The sequence below is a fragment of the Sabethes cyaneus genome, chromosome 3 (assembly GCF_943734655.1).
Source record: "Sabethes cyaneus chromosome 3, idSabCyanKW18_F2, whole genome shotgun sequence".
Lineage (NCBI taxonomy): Eukaryota > Metazoa > Arthropoda > Insecta > Diptera > Culicidae > Sabethes > Sabethes cyaneus.
Genome location: NC_071355.1, coordinates 52,159,985 through 52,173,388, shown reverse-complemented (window position 1 = coordinate 52,173,388; position 13,404 = coordinate 52,159,985). Strand labels below are relative to the sequence as shown.

The following is a 13,404-nucleotide window of genomic DNA, read 5'->3' as shown; positions in this document are numbered from 1 at the left end:
ATACCGGTTTTTGCCTTAAAAAGGGTGCTGCGCGTCATAATAATGTGCCCTTCATAACTGTAATTGGACAGAATAAAATAATTAGAATTTTTTTTCAACATCTCAGTAAACGTACAGTAAAGTATAAATGAGAAAGTTAACAAAAAAGGGTCTTGTCCAGGCCATACTAGTTTAGTAGAATTAAATGGATAGAACAGTTCTTGTCTGTATTATTTATCAGTAGTTTATTAAATTCACCTTATTAATCTAAACTTACATTATACAATATATCATATGCATCCCCGAATATGTTGAGGGAAGGCTTTTGTGGACTCGTTGCAATCGACCGAGTGATGCTCCGCTCACATTAATCATAGGGTCATTGTCTGTCGCCGTACAAATTGTCACCGTGCAAATTCAGGAAATATCGCAATCATTATATGGAAATTGTGAATCTTGTTACAGATAACGCCAATGCACACTCGATTTTTTTAATGTTTCTTGTAGCATTTTTTCTCAACTTTCCAATAGTGGTCTTAAAATGAAAATCTATTGGGGGGCTCTTGTTAAATTTTGTTTTTGATAAAATCCAAAATGGCAACTAAATCCAAGATGGACGCCAAAATATTTATTGCTTCGTTTGAAAGCCTTGTTCTTCTTCTTTAATGAACGGTGCCATTTGTTAATTGTTTCATTGCAAATCTAGAAAATATCACATGATATAGATATCAAAGTTTGCTGATAATTCAACATTCTTAAAAACTGTTGTGCCCCTTGGTGAACGAGAGATCCACCTTTTCCGGGTATTAAAAGTGTAATTCTCATTTTTTAACCATTTTCAACCAATCAAGTTCAAAAGTACCAATGTTTCAGGACCTCGTGTCAGTAGTGGCCCCGTTTCAACGAGAACTCTAGTATTTCTAGCAGGTTGTCGTAGCCATTGTCTGGGTCTTACATTGCGTTCGTTGTATGGTGCATAGATATGAAGTTGATCAAGCTCTGCGGTGCCATCTACCTCGGATCGTAAAATTTTTGCATAGAAAATGGCTTGGTTGGCATTCCGTTCATCTTTTAATGTTTCGATGCCAATCAATGCACATCGGCTTTCATAAGAAAGCAAGTCTTGCAGGTGCTTCTATGGAAGGTTGACTGGCTTAGGTGGCTTGCCGTCCTAAGACGAAGGCTGTTGAACAAGATTTTTCCATTTTACTTGGTTGTGAGCTACCGCTTTTTAATTCCTCGGAAACCGAGTACTCTCTGCCAGATCTCGCTCCTCCTAGTCTAACCATTTTGCTCGCTGCGCTCCTGATCGTCTAGTTTCTACCGGATTTGCAGGATACTTGACCGGCACTCTTGCAACATACCCTTGTACAGGTTTGATAATACGCATACGAATCTCATGGCTGATATCATTGTGTGCCATTACCAGTGGACCAAGGTAGACAAATTCGTCAAATATCTCAGACTTATCGCGATCGATCGTTATGCTACTGGCCAACCGGCCACGCTCCGTTTCGGTTCCGCTGGCCAACATGTAGTTTGTTTTAGACGTATTTACCTCCCAGTTGGCTCCGAGGTATAACGCTGGCCTAATAAGCCAGCCGTCGTATGTTCGAATCTTGACTGGGAGAGGCTGTTAGAGTCAATAGGATCGTAGCAACTAGCCCTGCAATTGTCCTGCACTCTAACAGCTGGCTGCGAAGTCTGTCGTATAAAAACAGAAGGTCAAGTTTCGATAACGGAATGTAGCACCTAGGCTTTGCTTCTTTTTTACCTTTAACCCAATCTTTTCTGCTTCGCGCTTTAGTCTGCTGTACTGTTCAGCCTCCGCCACAAATGTTCTGCCGATAATATCCATGTTATCGCCAAAGCGGACGAATTGACTAGATTTGTTGTTACGCATGTGTGTATATCCGCTTGGTTCATAACACCTTGTAGCGCTATGTTGAACAACAGGCATGAGAGACCATTACTTTGACGAAGCCCTCTGTGTGATTCGAATGAACTTCGCAATATACCCGAAATCCGAACACAGCAATGTGTACCATCCATCGTAGATTGAATCAGTTTGATGAGTTTCCTGGGGAAGCTGTTCTCGTGCATGATTTTCCTTAGCTCTGGTGGGTCTATGGAAGGCTGCGCATACAACCGTTTGGTAGAATCTAGGAGATAGCATTGAAAAAGAGACTGAGTAGATGGTGGTCCTGAATCGCTTCCTTGAGAAACCACTCACTACGAACTGAATGTTGTCGATCCAGTCGATCCCGTCTTTACGCATAGCTGTTGTGTCAACTGTGTCAAAAGCAGATTGGATGTTCGCATGTATCGCTTCAATTTGCACACCATTATCCGTATTGTGGATACAGAAGGATGTAAACTCACAGAAGTTCGACTCAACAGAACGCGTGTGGAAGAATCCGTGTCGAGATGGTGTAGTACAAGGCTTGCACGCATCTAAAGTCACTTTGTTCAGTATGGTTCAAAGCAAGGTGATTCAGCAGGCAGCGAAGTTATGCTGGAAGATAGTTGGAAATATCTGCTTTGTCTCCTTCTTACCCAAGTAACCAAAAGCATTAATCCAAAACCGTATATTAAAAATAATTCTGCATCCCTAGTGCCAAACTTTTGCATATTAGCAATCTAAATGCTTATAAAACGTATATTAACATTGTTGATGCATAGACGCATTAACGTAAACCAGCGTTATAGAAAGCAATAGGGTAACGACCCCAGAATTCGCCCCTTTTATCAGGTTTTTATGCTGTAAAATGAATAAATCGCCATATTATTATAAAATCAGCCCTGAACTCAGACAAGTAGGACTATATATTAATATTCTATCTATTTTGGCTATTCGGAATCGCGAAAATTGAAATTTGATAGCAAAAAACCCAATTTTGTGCAGGAACCTCTAGTACCACATTTCGCCCATAGCGATCCAAAATTCGTCCCCCATGTGACCCAGATTTCGCCCACTTGTTATTTGTTGCAAATTTCCCAAATAACCTCAATTATTTTGTTAGAATTGTTGTTACTATTATTTAACTTTAAGATTATGTCTATCCAGTGCTTAATATGGCAATCAAATTGTATCAGGAATTCGTTAAATGTAAAGCTAAATTGAAATAAACTGATCATCATCACCTCCTGATACCTGATTCAGTAAAACTAAAAAACACAGAGAAGGTGGGTTTTTACTAAATGTTTATTTTCATTGCAGTAAAATAAGGCTTTTGCCACTCGTCAAAGATATTTAAAATGAATGGTCCTGTTGGTGCTTTTTCTGGTCCTTTGCTGAATTCATTTTCACTATTGATATGTGGGATATCAGTGCCTACAGAATGGTACAATGTTTATTTTAATAGTTTAAATAACCTTAATGATTACTTATATCATTGTTTAGTATTTTTTTGGGAAAGAGTAAATGTTTACTGTGAACAATAAAAAATTAGATGAACTGGAAAATCTTGATATTGGGCTATATATATTGACTAATCGAAGGTGAGACTCGAATCCACAACCTAACTTCTTCCCCAAGAAATAACTAAGCTTAACTGCTATATAGTCAATAAAAAGTTGAAGAAAAAAAATTGTTTAGTAAATTACTGTCTGTAAATGGGTATGCCGGTTTACTGTATTAAATATTCCTGGTAACTGGTAAGCATACCCATCTTACCTACTCAACTAGGATATTTTTGGACATAACTTGGAATTCTTAACTAGCATTTTTGGTTAGACCGGGTTTGTAATGCTAAGATATTAGAGTTTTCATGATATTATCGAAATATTCTATTTTATCACCACGATTATTTCTTTGTTGTCTGCATTCCACATTAAATACTTTTCATGACAACAATTTTATTGCTCTTATCTGCTTTAAAATAGTAGACGGTTTTTTCGCGTGATTTTCCAATAGTCAGATTTTTTCTCATGACAAGAAAGATTGTGATTTTTGAGAATATTATGCGCGTCTTATTAATTCGTGCGGTTTTAATCTTATCATCAATTTCGATGCCGATTATTGCTAATTCAACATTTCGCTAAACCCCATTAGCCCATGTTTAGCAGGTAATTCGTTTGTTAGATGAATTTAAATGAATATGATGTGCTTTCTGCATCAAAATATTATTTATTCGATACTTTTACACACCATTTTGATAAACATAAATCAGCGAACAAACTAATCGATTGTGACTTGCTTTTGCTTATGTGTGGCATATTTGCATATATTTGATAGATGAGGGCGAAAACTGGTTCACGCAGTAAGTTCGGCTAAGTATATACAGATTCGACCCGGGCGAATTTTGGAACTCATATGATTTACAATACCCAGTTTTCGCCCAGTGCATTTATGTTCTATTTTCAGCAGAATTGCGATAAAATATTAAAATAAAAGCACAATTATGAAATTTGAAACAGATATAACCAAATTGATGCGAAAAAAGTGCAAAGAGATACGATTTTCCATTACTTTTCCTCAATTTTATTTTTCGTGCTCGTTCTTGAAAATGGAAAAATCGCGTCTTAAATACAATACCTATTTTTCAAACCACATTAAATCATTAAAATACATAAAACAACACAACGAATTCTATTCAAATAACTGAAAACTGAGTTAAATTGAATATAAATTAAACTAACAACTTATATTTCAACTATATATTGAGTTTAATCACGGGAATACCAATGGGAGGGCGAATTCTGGGGTGGGGGCGAATTGTGGGGTTCTTACCCTATATGTGCATATAACGTAACAATATAATGCATTTAGTCAATTCTGGCTTTAGTTTTCAGAAGGTCGCATAATCAACCCTTTTACATGCATTATGCGACCTTTTGAAAACTAAAGCCAGAATTGCATTAAAACGAGCTGTAAGTGTTGATAAACGGCTTGTACTGACTTCTTATTTTGCTATTCTGCGGCCACTATTTGTGCCCTCTTGCATCTGACAGTTGCCGTCTTTTTCTACCCTATTGGTAATGCAGGACAAGTATCTATGATATGAGAGGGAATATCACCAAGATTTAAATACGACTAATTTCAACTCACTCAATCACGTCCGTCATGGTTTAAATAGCAAAGGTGCAAGGGAACGAATGAGGTTGCATGACTTACTCTTGGTTCGAACCTCTGTCTAGGTGGTAACATTATTCAGCATTTCAAAAAATGGTTCTGTTTATCCTGCTCCCCTTGAGATGCAGCAAAAAAAATCGCTTGTTTTAGTTTTTTAAATCCCGAGCGAATCTATTTTTATTTTCCATAACAAGCAAACGATATGTCGTCGTTACGTTTTCGATATGTGGATAATGTAGACCAAATGACGTTTCGGTTAAGCCTCAAACATTTAGCATTTTAATAACCCGCTATTTCGCCTTTTTAGCATTATGTGAGTTCTACAGAAGTATATAAAGAAAAATAAGCTTTCAATCTTAGTTCTCTATGCTTATACAATGTTGTCAAAGGACTAGTGTTTAGTGCTTACTGGTTACTTGGGTAGTGTACTGGTGTCCATACCTGAGTTTTGTAGGTTGAAAGAAACGTCCGACTTTGCAGTGAAAGTTTGAAAATCGCTCACAGAGGTTCTACCAGCGTTGGCGTATGGTTGTTTAGTATGGCGGCGAAAGGAAAAAGTTGTGACTGTTCAGACAAAGCAAAACCAGCTTCCAAGAATGTGTATGATGGTAATGTCTGACACCCCAGAAGCTACAACATCAAACCTCTACACTTCCAACTAAGGAAAAAGGCAGTGATACGTGCTCATCGACGGGTATGCGTCGGTGGCTGTGGGCAACTGACACCGTTGATTATACTCGAAAGTGGTTTCAAACGCTCATGCGTACTTTTATGTACAGAGCTTTCACAATTAATTTACCTACGAGAGAGGGTTGTTTATTAAGCTACATGGAAAGAAAAAATCCTGAATATATCTGCCGAACTGGTGCATCTCCCCAGATGTGACAATGGCGTGCGAAGCTTATTTCCTGTGTTTCCTCTCAATTTACGAATGTTTCTGGAGTTCCGCAAGGCAGCAATACGGGGTCACTGCTTTTTTTATCTGTTTTTCAAAGACGTCCCGGTCCAGTTGGCTACCGGATGCAGACTTGTGTATGGTGATGAGCTAAAACTATTCTATAGTCAGTAGTCAGTAGAAAAAGTAGATGATTGTCGCCGCTTAGAAGCACTATTCGATATTTTTGTTGTTTGGTGCAAACGACTCTAGCAACACTAGCAACACTAGCAGCATTGCTAAAGGCGAGGTGATGAGTTTTTATCGCTTAAAACCCAGATTTCGTAAACTCAAATGGGCTTTGCCATGGATTCGTTTCAATAAGACTATATTTAATAGGTAAATAAACAAATAAACATGTAAATAATAAATATCACATTCGTCTAGAAACTTCTTCCTTACTAGCTGTCGTAGACCGCTCATTGACTTTGGCAACCAAATATGATTTTTGCTGGAGTAAGTCAATATTTTTGGTAAAGTTTGTTGAAAATCACTGCAGGTATTCTTAAATTCATTTGAATTTTTAATTGACCGGGAAAAGTAAAGTGACACATCAACAAACTGGTTGTACTGCAAATATTGCCGTCGAACTTTTCCAATAATCGGTTTCTCAATCTGCATTGTTAAAATGCTAGGTGAGTTTACTCGGTAATTGAAATCGTTCAATTAATTGCTCTCGGGAGAAATCATACCACAGAAAACGGGTTCCCTCCGTTCCTTGGTCATATAATCACAAGCGTTAGAAACGCTAACTCATCATGAGAGTTAATTTTAAATGGTTTTACGAGTCTGTTCTTCACGTAAGCAGTTTTAGTGTCTATTCGGGAAAAAGTGCACACTTCGGTTGCTTCGGTGCTAGAGGATGCAATTGCTCTCCCCGGTGCAGGAGCTTTGATATGTAGCAAGAATCGCCGCTAGCAGCCATCGAACGAACACACACACAAAGGTCTGTGAAGTACGTTTTCCTATGCCTAAATGGCTTCCTCATCCTGGTTCATGCCCCACAGGAATAGTTCAGTCGGTGCTGGTGGGAAACAGCTAGCACATAGGAGCACAAAGAAGATGATGGCGCGACGTTTAGCGGTTTCATATTGAAACGCCGCCGGCGCCGACCGACGACGACATCGTGTAGGGGAATAGGGGTACTCGAGAAATGACACAAAATTGCGGAAATCGCGCCAAGTGCAATTTAAGGTGCATTGTTTCTACGACCATGTGACGAATGTGTCCCGTCAATTGAAGCATATTCCTGCATTGTGAAGTTAACAGAAAAAGTATGGATGAAACGTTGAACTATTTTTGGATTTTAAACTCCACAGAGAATTGTTCTATAATTGTTGGAGTCATTTGTCTTTTTTCTTGCAGCCGATGCCATGGCTTCCGTGACCTTTTCCAGTATAATCAACTGTGCAAAACCATTGGCATATGGCAGCAGAGAAAACCGAGTGGATTGAGAAAAGTTCCTTTTGTGAGAACATTAAGACGTCAGAAGGTCACCGGTTTTAACCGAGCAATTTTTCTTCCATTTCCGTCGGTTGCTGTTGGACAGTCAGCAAAGCATGCCGAACCGAACATAGGAACAAGAGAAAAAAAAGCCCAGGCATACTTTTCCGGAGGGAACAGGATGTTTGCAACCAAGGACACGCCGAGAAAAACGGCTGAATGATTTAGCACCATTATGCATAACGTGTCTCTGAAGTTTAGACCACGGTACATAAATGTATAATACTGAGATAATAATAATATATATCAAAGGTACAAGCTTCGAAAATAAAGTCAAACAAACTGAACATTGATTGTGATTACAGGACTTGATTGACTTATCAACACAAATATTGATTATTTTTGTAAATATTTGTTGGTTTTTTTTTCAGATGAAAATAAATCTAAACGTCAAGTTCTCTTTGGTTGAGGTTTTATAGCGCAAAGCCTAATTAATTAGCACAAAAGTGTGTATTTCGTTAGCATATTGTGATTTACACGTCGCTGCCACAGCCAGGTGGCACGGTGCGACATATAATTGATTATACGTGACGTCAATCAATGCTAATTGTCTCGCCCAAATAGTTTCACGGCTTTATGCGCTTTTTGAATGAAACGTTTCCACGGTTTTTTTTTCAGCGCATAATGTGCTAAGTTTTTTTTTCATTCGCAATAAAAAGCAAACTTTTTACTTACCCGATCGTTCCGTTTTTGAGATTGTCAACCAACGTCGGCGGCGACCGGCAGCGAACATTTTGCGTGTAAGAGTTGTACGCCACTGCGGTCAGGTCGGCACTGTTGGATAGGTTGCCAAAGAGATTCCCTCCGCCACCGGAGTCGGCCAGCAGGGCTGCCGCTTGGGACGACTGATGGTTGCCGGCAGCCGTTGACGCCGAGGAGCTCACGATGCACGCAGCAGACACGGGCGTTGACAGGAGTGGTGCCGAGGCAGTTAACGACGCATTGATGTCCACGACTGACACCTCGGTTAAGTCATGATGTCCTGCGGGGACCGACCCTCCTCCACTTGTCACCGCTGTCAACATGGCGCTGTCACTGGGAACGACACTTTCGGCCATATAACAAGGAGCCTAATGGTTTCCGGCTTCGGTTTGCTAGAGATTGCTAGACTGTCGATTCGCGCAACTTCGACGGTTGCGTGCTACTTCGGAACGGGCCTGACGTGGCCTGGTTTGTCACCTTCAGTACATTTTTCGGCAAACGACTGACACGACGAATGGATGTCGCCCGGCCTGTTATCTAATGTTCTACTGTGTTAATTAACTTCGCCGCTGAACTGTATTGAATGGAAGCAATTCTGTAGAAAAAAACAGAGACAGAGAAAATTTACGATAATTGTGTGGCAGGAAAACGATTCTCGTGTTTCGATGTTTTAATTGCAAGTCGCGTTTTTATCTGCAGTTATTCAGCTGGATAGCGGCGAATGGTTTGTGGGGCAAATTTGCTATTGTCTATCATGTTGCCGCTTTACCGTTTTCACAAGGAAATGCTGAAATGTCGTTGTGGAAATATGTATAAGCAAGAAAAATCCAAAGATCACTGAGCATGTCATAAAGTAGAATGTTAAATTATCGAAAACGCTATTTTGGAACGTCTTGGTAAAATTTCCGAGAATAATGAACCAAATTGACAATTTGAAACATAAAAACCTAAAACATAGATCATAAATCATAAATCATAAATCATAAATCATAAATCATAAATCATAAATCATAAATCATAAATCATAAATCATAAATCATAAATCATAAATCATAAATCATAAATCATAAATCATAAATCATAAATCATAAATCATAAATCATAAATCATAAATCATAAATCATAAATCATAAATCATAAATCATAAATCATAAATCATAAATCATAAATCATAAATCATAAATCATAAATCATAAATCATAAATCATAAATCATAAATCATAAATCATAAATCATAAATCATAAATCATAAATCATAAATCATAAATCATAAATCATAAATCATAAATCATAAATCATAAATCATAAATCATAAATCATAAATCATGAATCATCATAAATCATAAATCATAAATCATAAATAATAAATAATAAATCATAAATCATAAATCATAAATAATAAATAATAAATCATAAATCATAAATCATAAATCATAAATCATAAATCATAAATCATAAATCATAAATCATAAATCATAAATCATAAATCATAAATCATAAATCATAAATCATAAATCATAAATCATAAATCATAAATCATAAATCATAAATCATAAATCATAAATCATAAATCATAAATCATAAATCATGAATCATCATAAATCATAAATCATAAATCATGAATCATCATAAATCATGAACCATGAATCATGAATCATAAATCATAAATCATACATCACACATCATAAATCATAAATTAAAAATCATAACTTGATAAATCATAAATCACAACTCAAAAATCATAAATCATAGACGATAAATCAGAAACCGGAAATCGAAAATCATAAATCAAATCATGAATCAGATACAGTAATGTTCCGATTTTGTCAGCCCCATGTTGAATTTTGGGCTGACAAAATGGGGAAACTGACAAAATCGGGATATTTTTTTTTTAAATTTTTTTCCAAATTCATTTTTTCATTCATTTTTTCCTTGCAATATCAAAAACTTCTACTAAAAACTAAATTTATAGATAGAGGGTAGAGGGTTATACAATAGAGGGTTAATTGATCAACCGAAAGCTCAACGCAATCTAATTAACGGGGCACAGTACACTGGTCCAGAAACTTTTTTGGTGCGCATTATAGTTTTGAACGGGAGAACTAGCACTTTTAATATAACACATTGATGTGTTCTGCAAAGTTTTAGACAATATTATTATAAGAAATTTTGCTGAAGACAGTAACCTTCTATCTCTTCAGCCAAGATAGAAAAATACTATTTTTCATATATGAATATAATCGTTAAAATCAGTTTTTCTATTTTAGCTGTTTCTGTAGTTGTTGTATGACTTTTTCATGTTTACAAAGTTGTACAAATAGTGAAAATACACAACATTGCTGAATATAGTGCACCTCTATCTTTGCTTGTTTAGGAATTGTAGAACTTTTAATATATAAATACCCTAATTTTGACCCCGATTTACTCGCAAAAATGCACCATTTCATTCAAAAACTCTACACCCCCGCCCCCACCCCCCACGGAATTGGAATCGTTTCATGCAAACTAAAAAGTTCTATAAATCATGTTTGAAAGCACAAAAGTTAAACAAAATTTACAGGCTGACAAAATCGGGATAAAAAGCTGATAAATTCGAGGGTAAACAAAATCGGGGATAGACAAAATCGGGAGCTGACAAAATCGAAACATTACTGCATTAGAAATCAGAAAATAAAAATCAGAAATCAGAGGTTAGATCTGGAATTAGAAATTAGAAATCAAAAATCAAAAATCAGAAATGGAAATCAGATCATCAATCAGAAATCAGAATTCAAAATTCCGAATTTAACCTTTCGTTGCGCCACCGTTACTAATGCCACTTGGTGAAAAACTTATGAAACTTTTTCCACCGTTTGAAAGACCTTTGTCAGCGGATCAACTTTACTGAAAACAGTAATTTTATTTATTGCTGGAATCCCGAGATATACCGAGATAAAGTTAACGGTTCACATGTGTTGTACAAAATACAACAGCGCGAGTAAAATCGGAATGCAGAAATCAGAAATTATAAATTAAAAATCAGAAATTATAAATCAGAAATCAGAGATCAGATTCTGAATCAACGAAAAAGTTGAAAATCGGATATAAGAAACCAAAATAAGACATGAGAAATCTAAAATTAGAAACTAGAAATCGAAAATCAGAAATTAGTGATCACATCTTGATTCAGAAATCAGAAATTGAAATTCAGAAATCAAAAATCGGAAAGCAGAAATCTAGAATCAGAAATTAGAATTCAGAAATCAAAAGTCGGAAATCAAAATCAGATATCGGAAATCACAATCACAAATCAGTTACCAGATTAGATTAGAAAACGGAGAAAACCAAATCGGCAAATGAGAAAAATAGAAACCGAAATAGAAATAAAAGCCGCAGAAAGAGCAAAAACAGAAAAAACGATAAACGATGAAAGAATAACTGAAAAAAGAATAAACAGACAAAATACAGAAAATAGAAAAACGAAACAACGCAAAATAAACATTTACATTTACATTTACATTTATTGGGATATTACATCTGACATAAAAATTGTCTTAATGAATAGAAACTTATAACATATTACACCTCTTCAATTTTCGTGCAAACACGTGCGATGGTTCGCCGAACTCAAATAGTTCCTCCACGTTTGTAAAAGTCCGAATGCATTCCGTGATTGGTTCGTTACATCCAAATGCCGTTCGATGAAATGGAGTTTGTAGTAGACCCGTCGATCGTAATGGTCGTTGTGATACCCGGAAATTCAGCAAGGACAACAGTTTCGGAGAATCAATTTCACCATTGATTAGTTTAGCCACAAATATCGTCTGATGCATTTTGCGTCTGTGGTCAAGCGTGTCTAGGTCGATTAAACGGCACCGGTTTGCATACGGTGGCAAGTTATCGGGATGACGCCAAGGGAGATGTCGCAAAGCCATTCGAACAAATCTCCTTTGCACACGTTCGATGCGTAGATTCCAAGTGATCTGCTTGGGAGACCAAACTAAATTACAGTTCTCCAGCAATGGTCGTACTAGCGCGCAATACAAGGATTTTAAACAATGGACATCCTTAAAGTCTCGTCCAATCTTAGAAATGAAGCTGTCGAGATGCTTTTGAAATAATCAATTCAAGGTGTAAAAACAGAAAACAGTGGAAATAAATAGGCATAGCGAAAAATTACAGAGCAAAAACAGAATAACATCAAAAACAGAAAAACACAAAAAGTGTAGAAAATCAAAAAACAGATAAAAAATCAAGCAGAAAAACGGAAAGAATACTCAACTAAAAATAGTAAACAAATGAACAGGAAAAAACTAAGAAACAGAATTGTAACAGATATAAACAAAAAACAAAATAAAAAAAACAAAAAAAAATAGAAAAACAAGAAACAAATTAAAGCAAGAAAACAGCAAAAAATAGCACCATAAAAGCAAATAAAAGAAAAAAGGAAAGCAAAACAACTGACAGCAGCTAGAAAATATAACTGGAACTGGAAATAAAACTGGACAAAAGACAAAAAGAAACAGCAAAAACAGAAAAAAGTCGAAAAAAAACGAAAAGACGAGAAATAACAAACAGGCAAAATACAACTGAGAAAAAGTAAAACATAGCAGGAAAAACGAAAAAAATCGAAGTACAGAAAAAGCAAAAAGAACAGAGAAACAGCGAAAAGGAAACACAGAACACAGAGAAAAAACAGAATACAGAAATTACGAAACCGGGAAAGAAACAGAACTAGCAAACACAGAAAAAGGAAAACGTAACAGACAGAATACAGGAAAATAAAAATAAAGAATAATATAAAATTAAAAACAATAATAATTCCAGAAAAAAAGAAAATTGGAAAACCAAAAGAATCGAGAAATCGACGAAAGTGAAACAAGACAGAAACTAAAAAATAAAAAACACCAAAAACCAGATTGAACGGAAAAATTCGTAAAGAGGAGAAAAAATACGAACAGAGAGTAAAACACAAGCAAGCAAAAAAGAAGAATACAAAGAAAAGTAAAACAGACAAAATAAACATTAAAAATCGAAATATTTGCATAAAAACACAGGAAACGCAAAAATGCAATAGAAAAAATAGAATATAGGAAACTAACAGACAAACAAAAAGAAATAAATATAAAAAAAAACAAAACAGAGAAAAAAGAAAATACACTCAAGTCGCTTTTTACGCGAAGGATACGTCCTGCGTAAATCAAAACCGCTTTAAAAAACCGCGTAAACTCCG

At 36.0% G+C, this 13,404-nt stretch overlaps 1 protein-coding gene across 2 annotated transcripts in view; it reads right to left on the bottom strand.

Annotated features, from left to right (window-relative positions):
* The window catches only part of LOC128744462 (ATP-binding cassette subfamily G member 4-like), a 79,910-nt gene that overhangs the window by 29,109 nt on the left and 37,397 nt on the right, over positions 1 to 13,404 (bottom strand). For both annotated transcript variants that reach the window (XM_053841493.1, XM_053841492.1), the window contains exon 2: positions 8,166 to 8,787. In XM_053841493.1, the coding sequence (XP_053697468.1) occupies positions 8,166 to 8,548 (383 nt within the window). In that variant the 5' untranslated portion in view covers positions 8,549 to 8,787. The remainder of the gene's footprint in view (positions 1 to 8,165; positions 8,788 to 13,404) is intronic.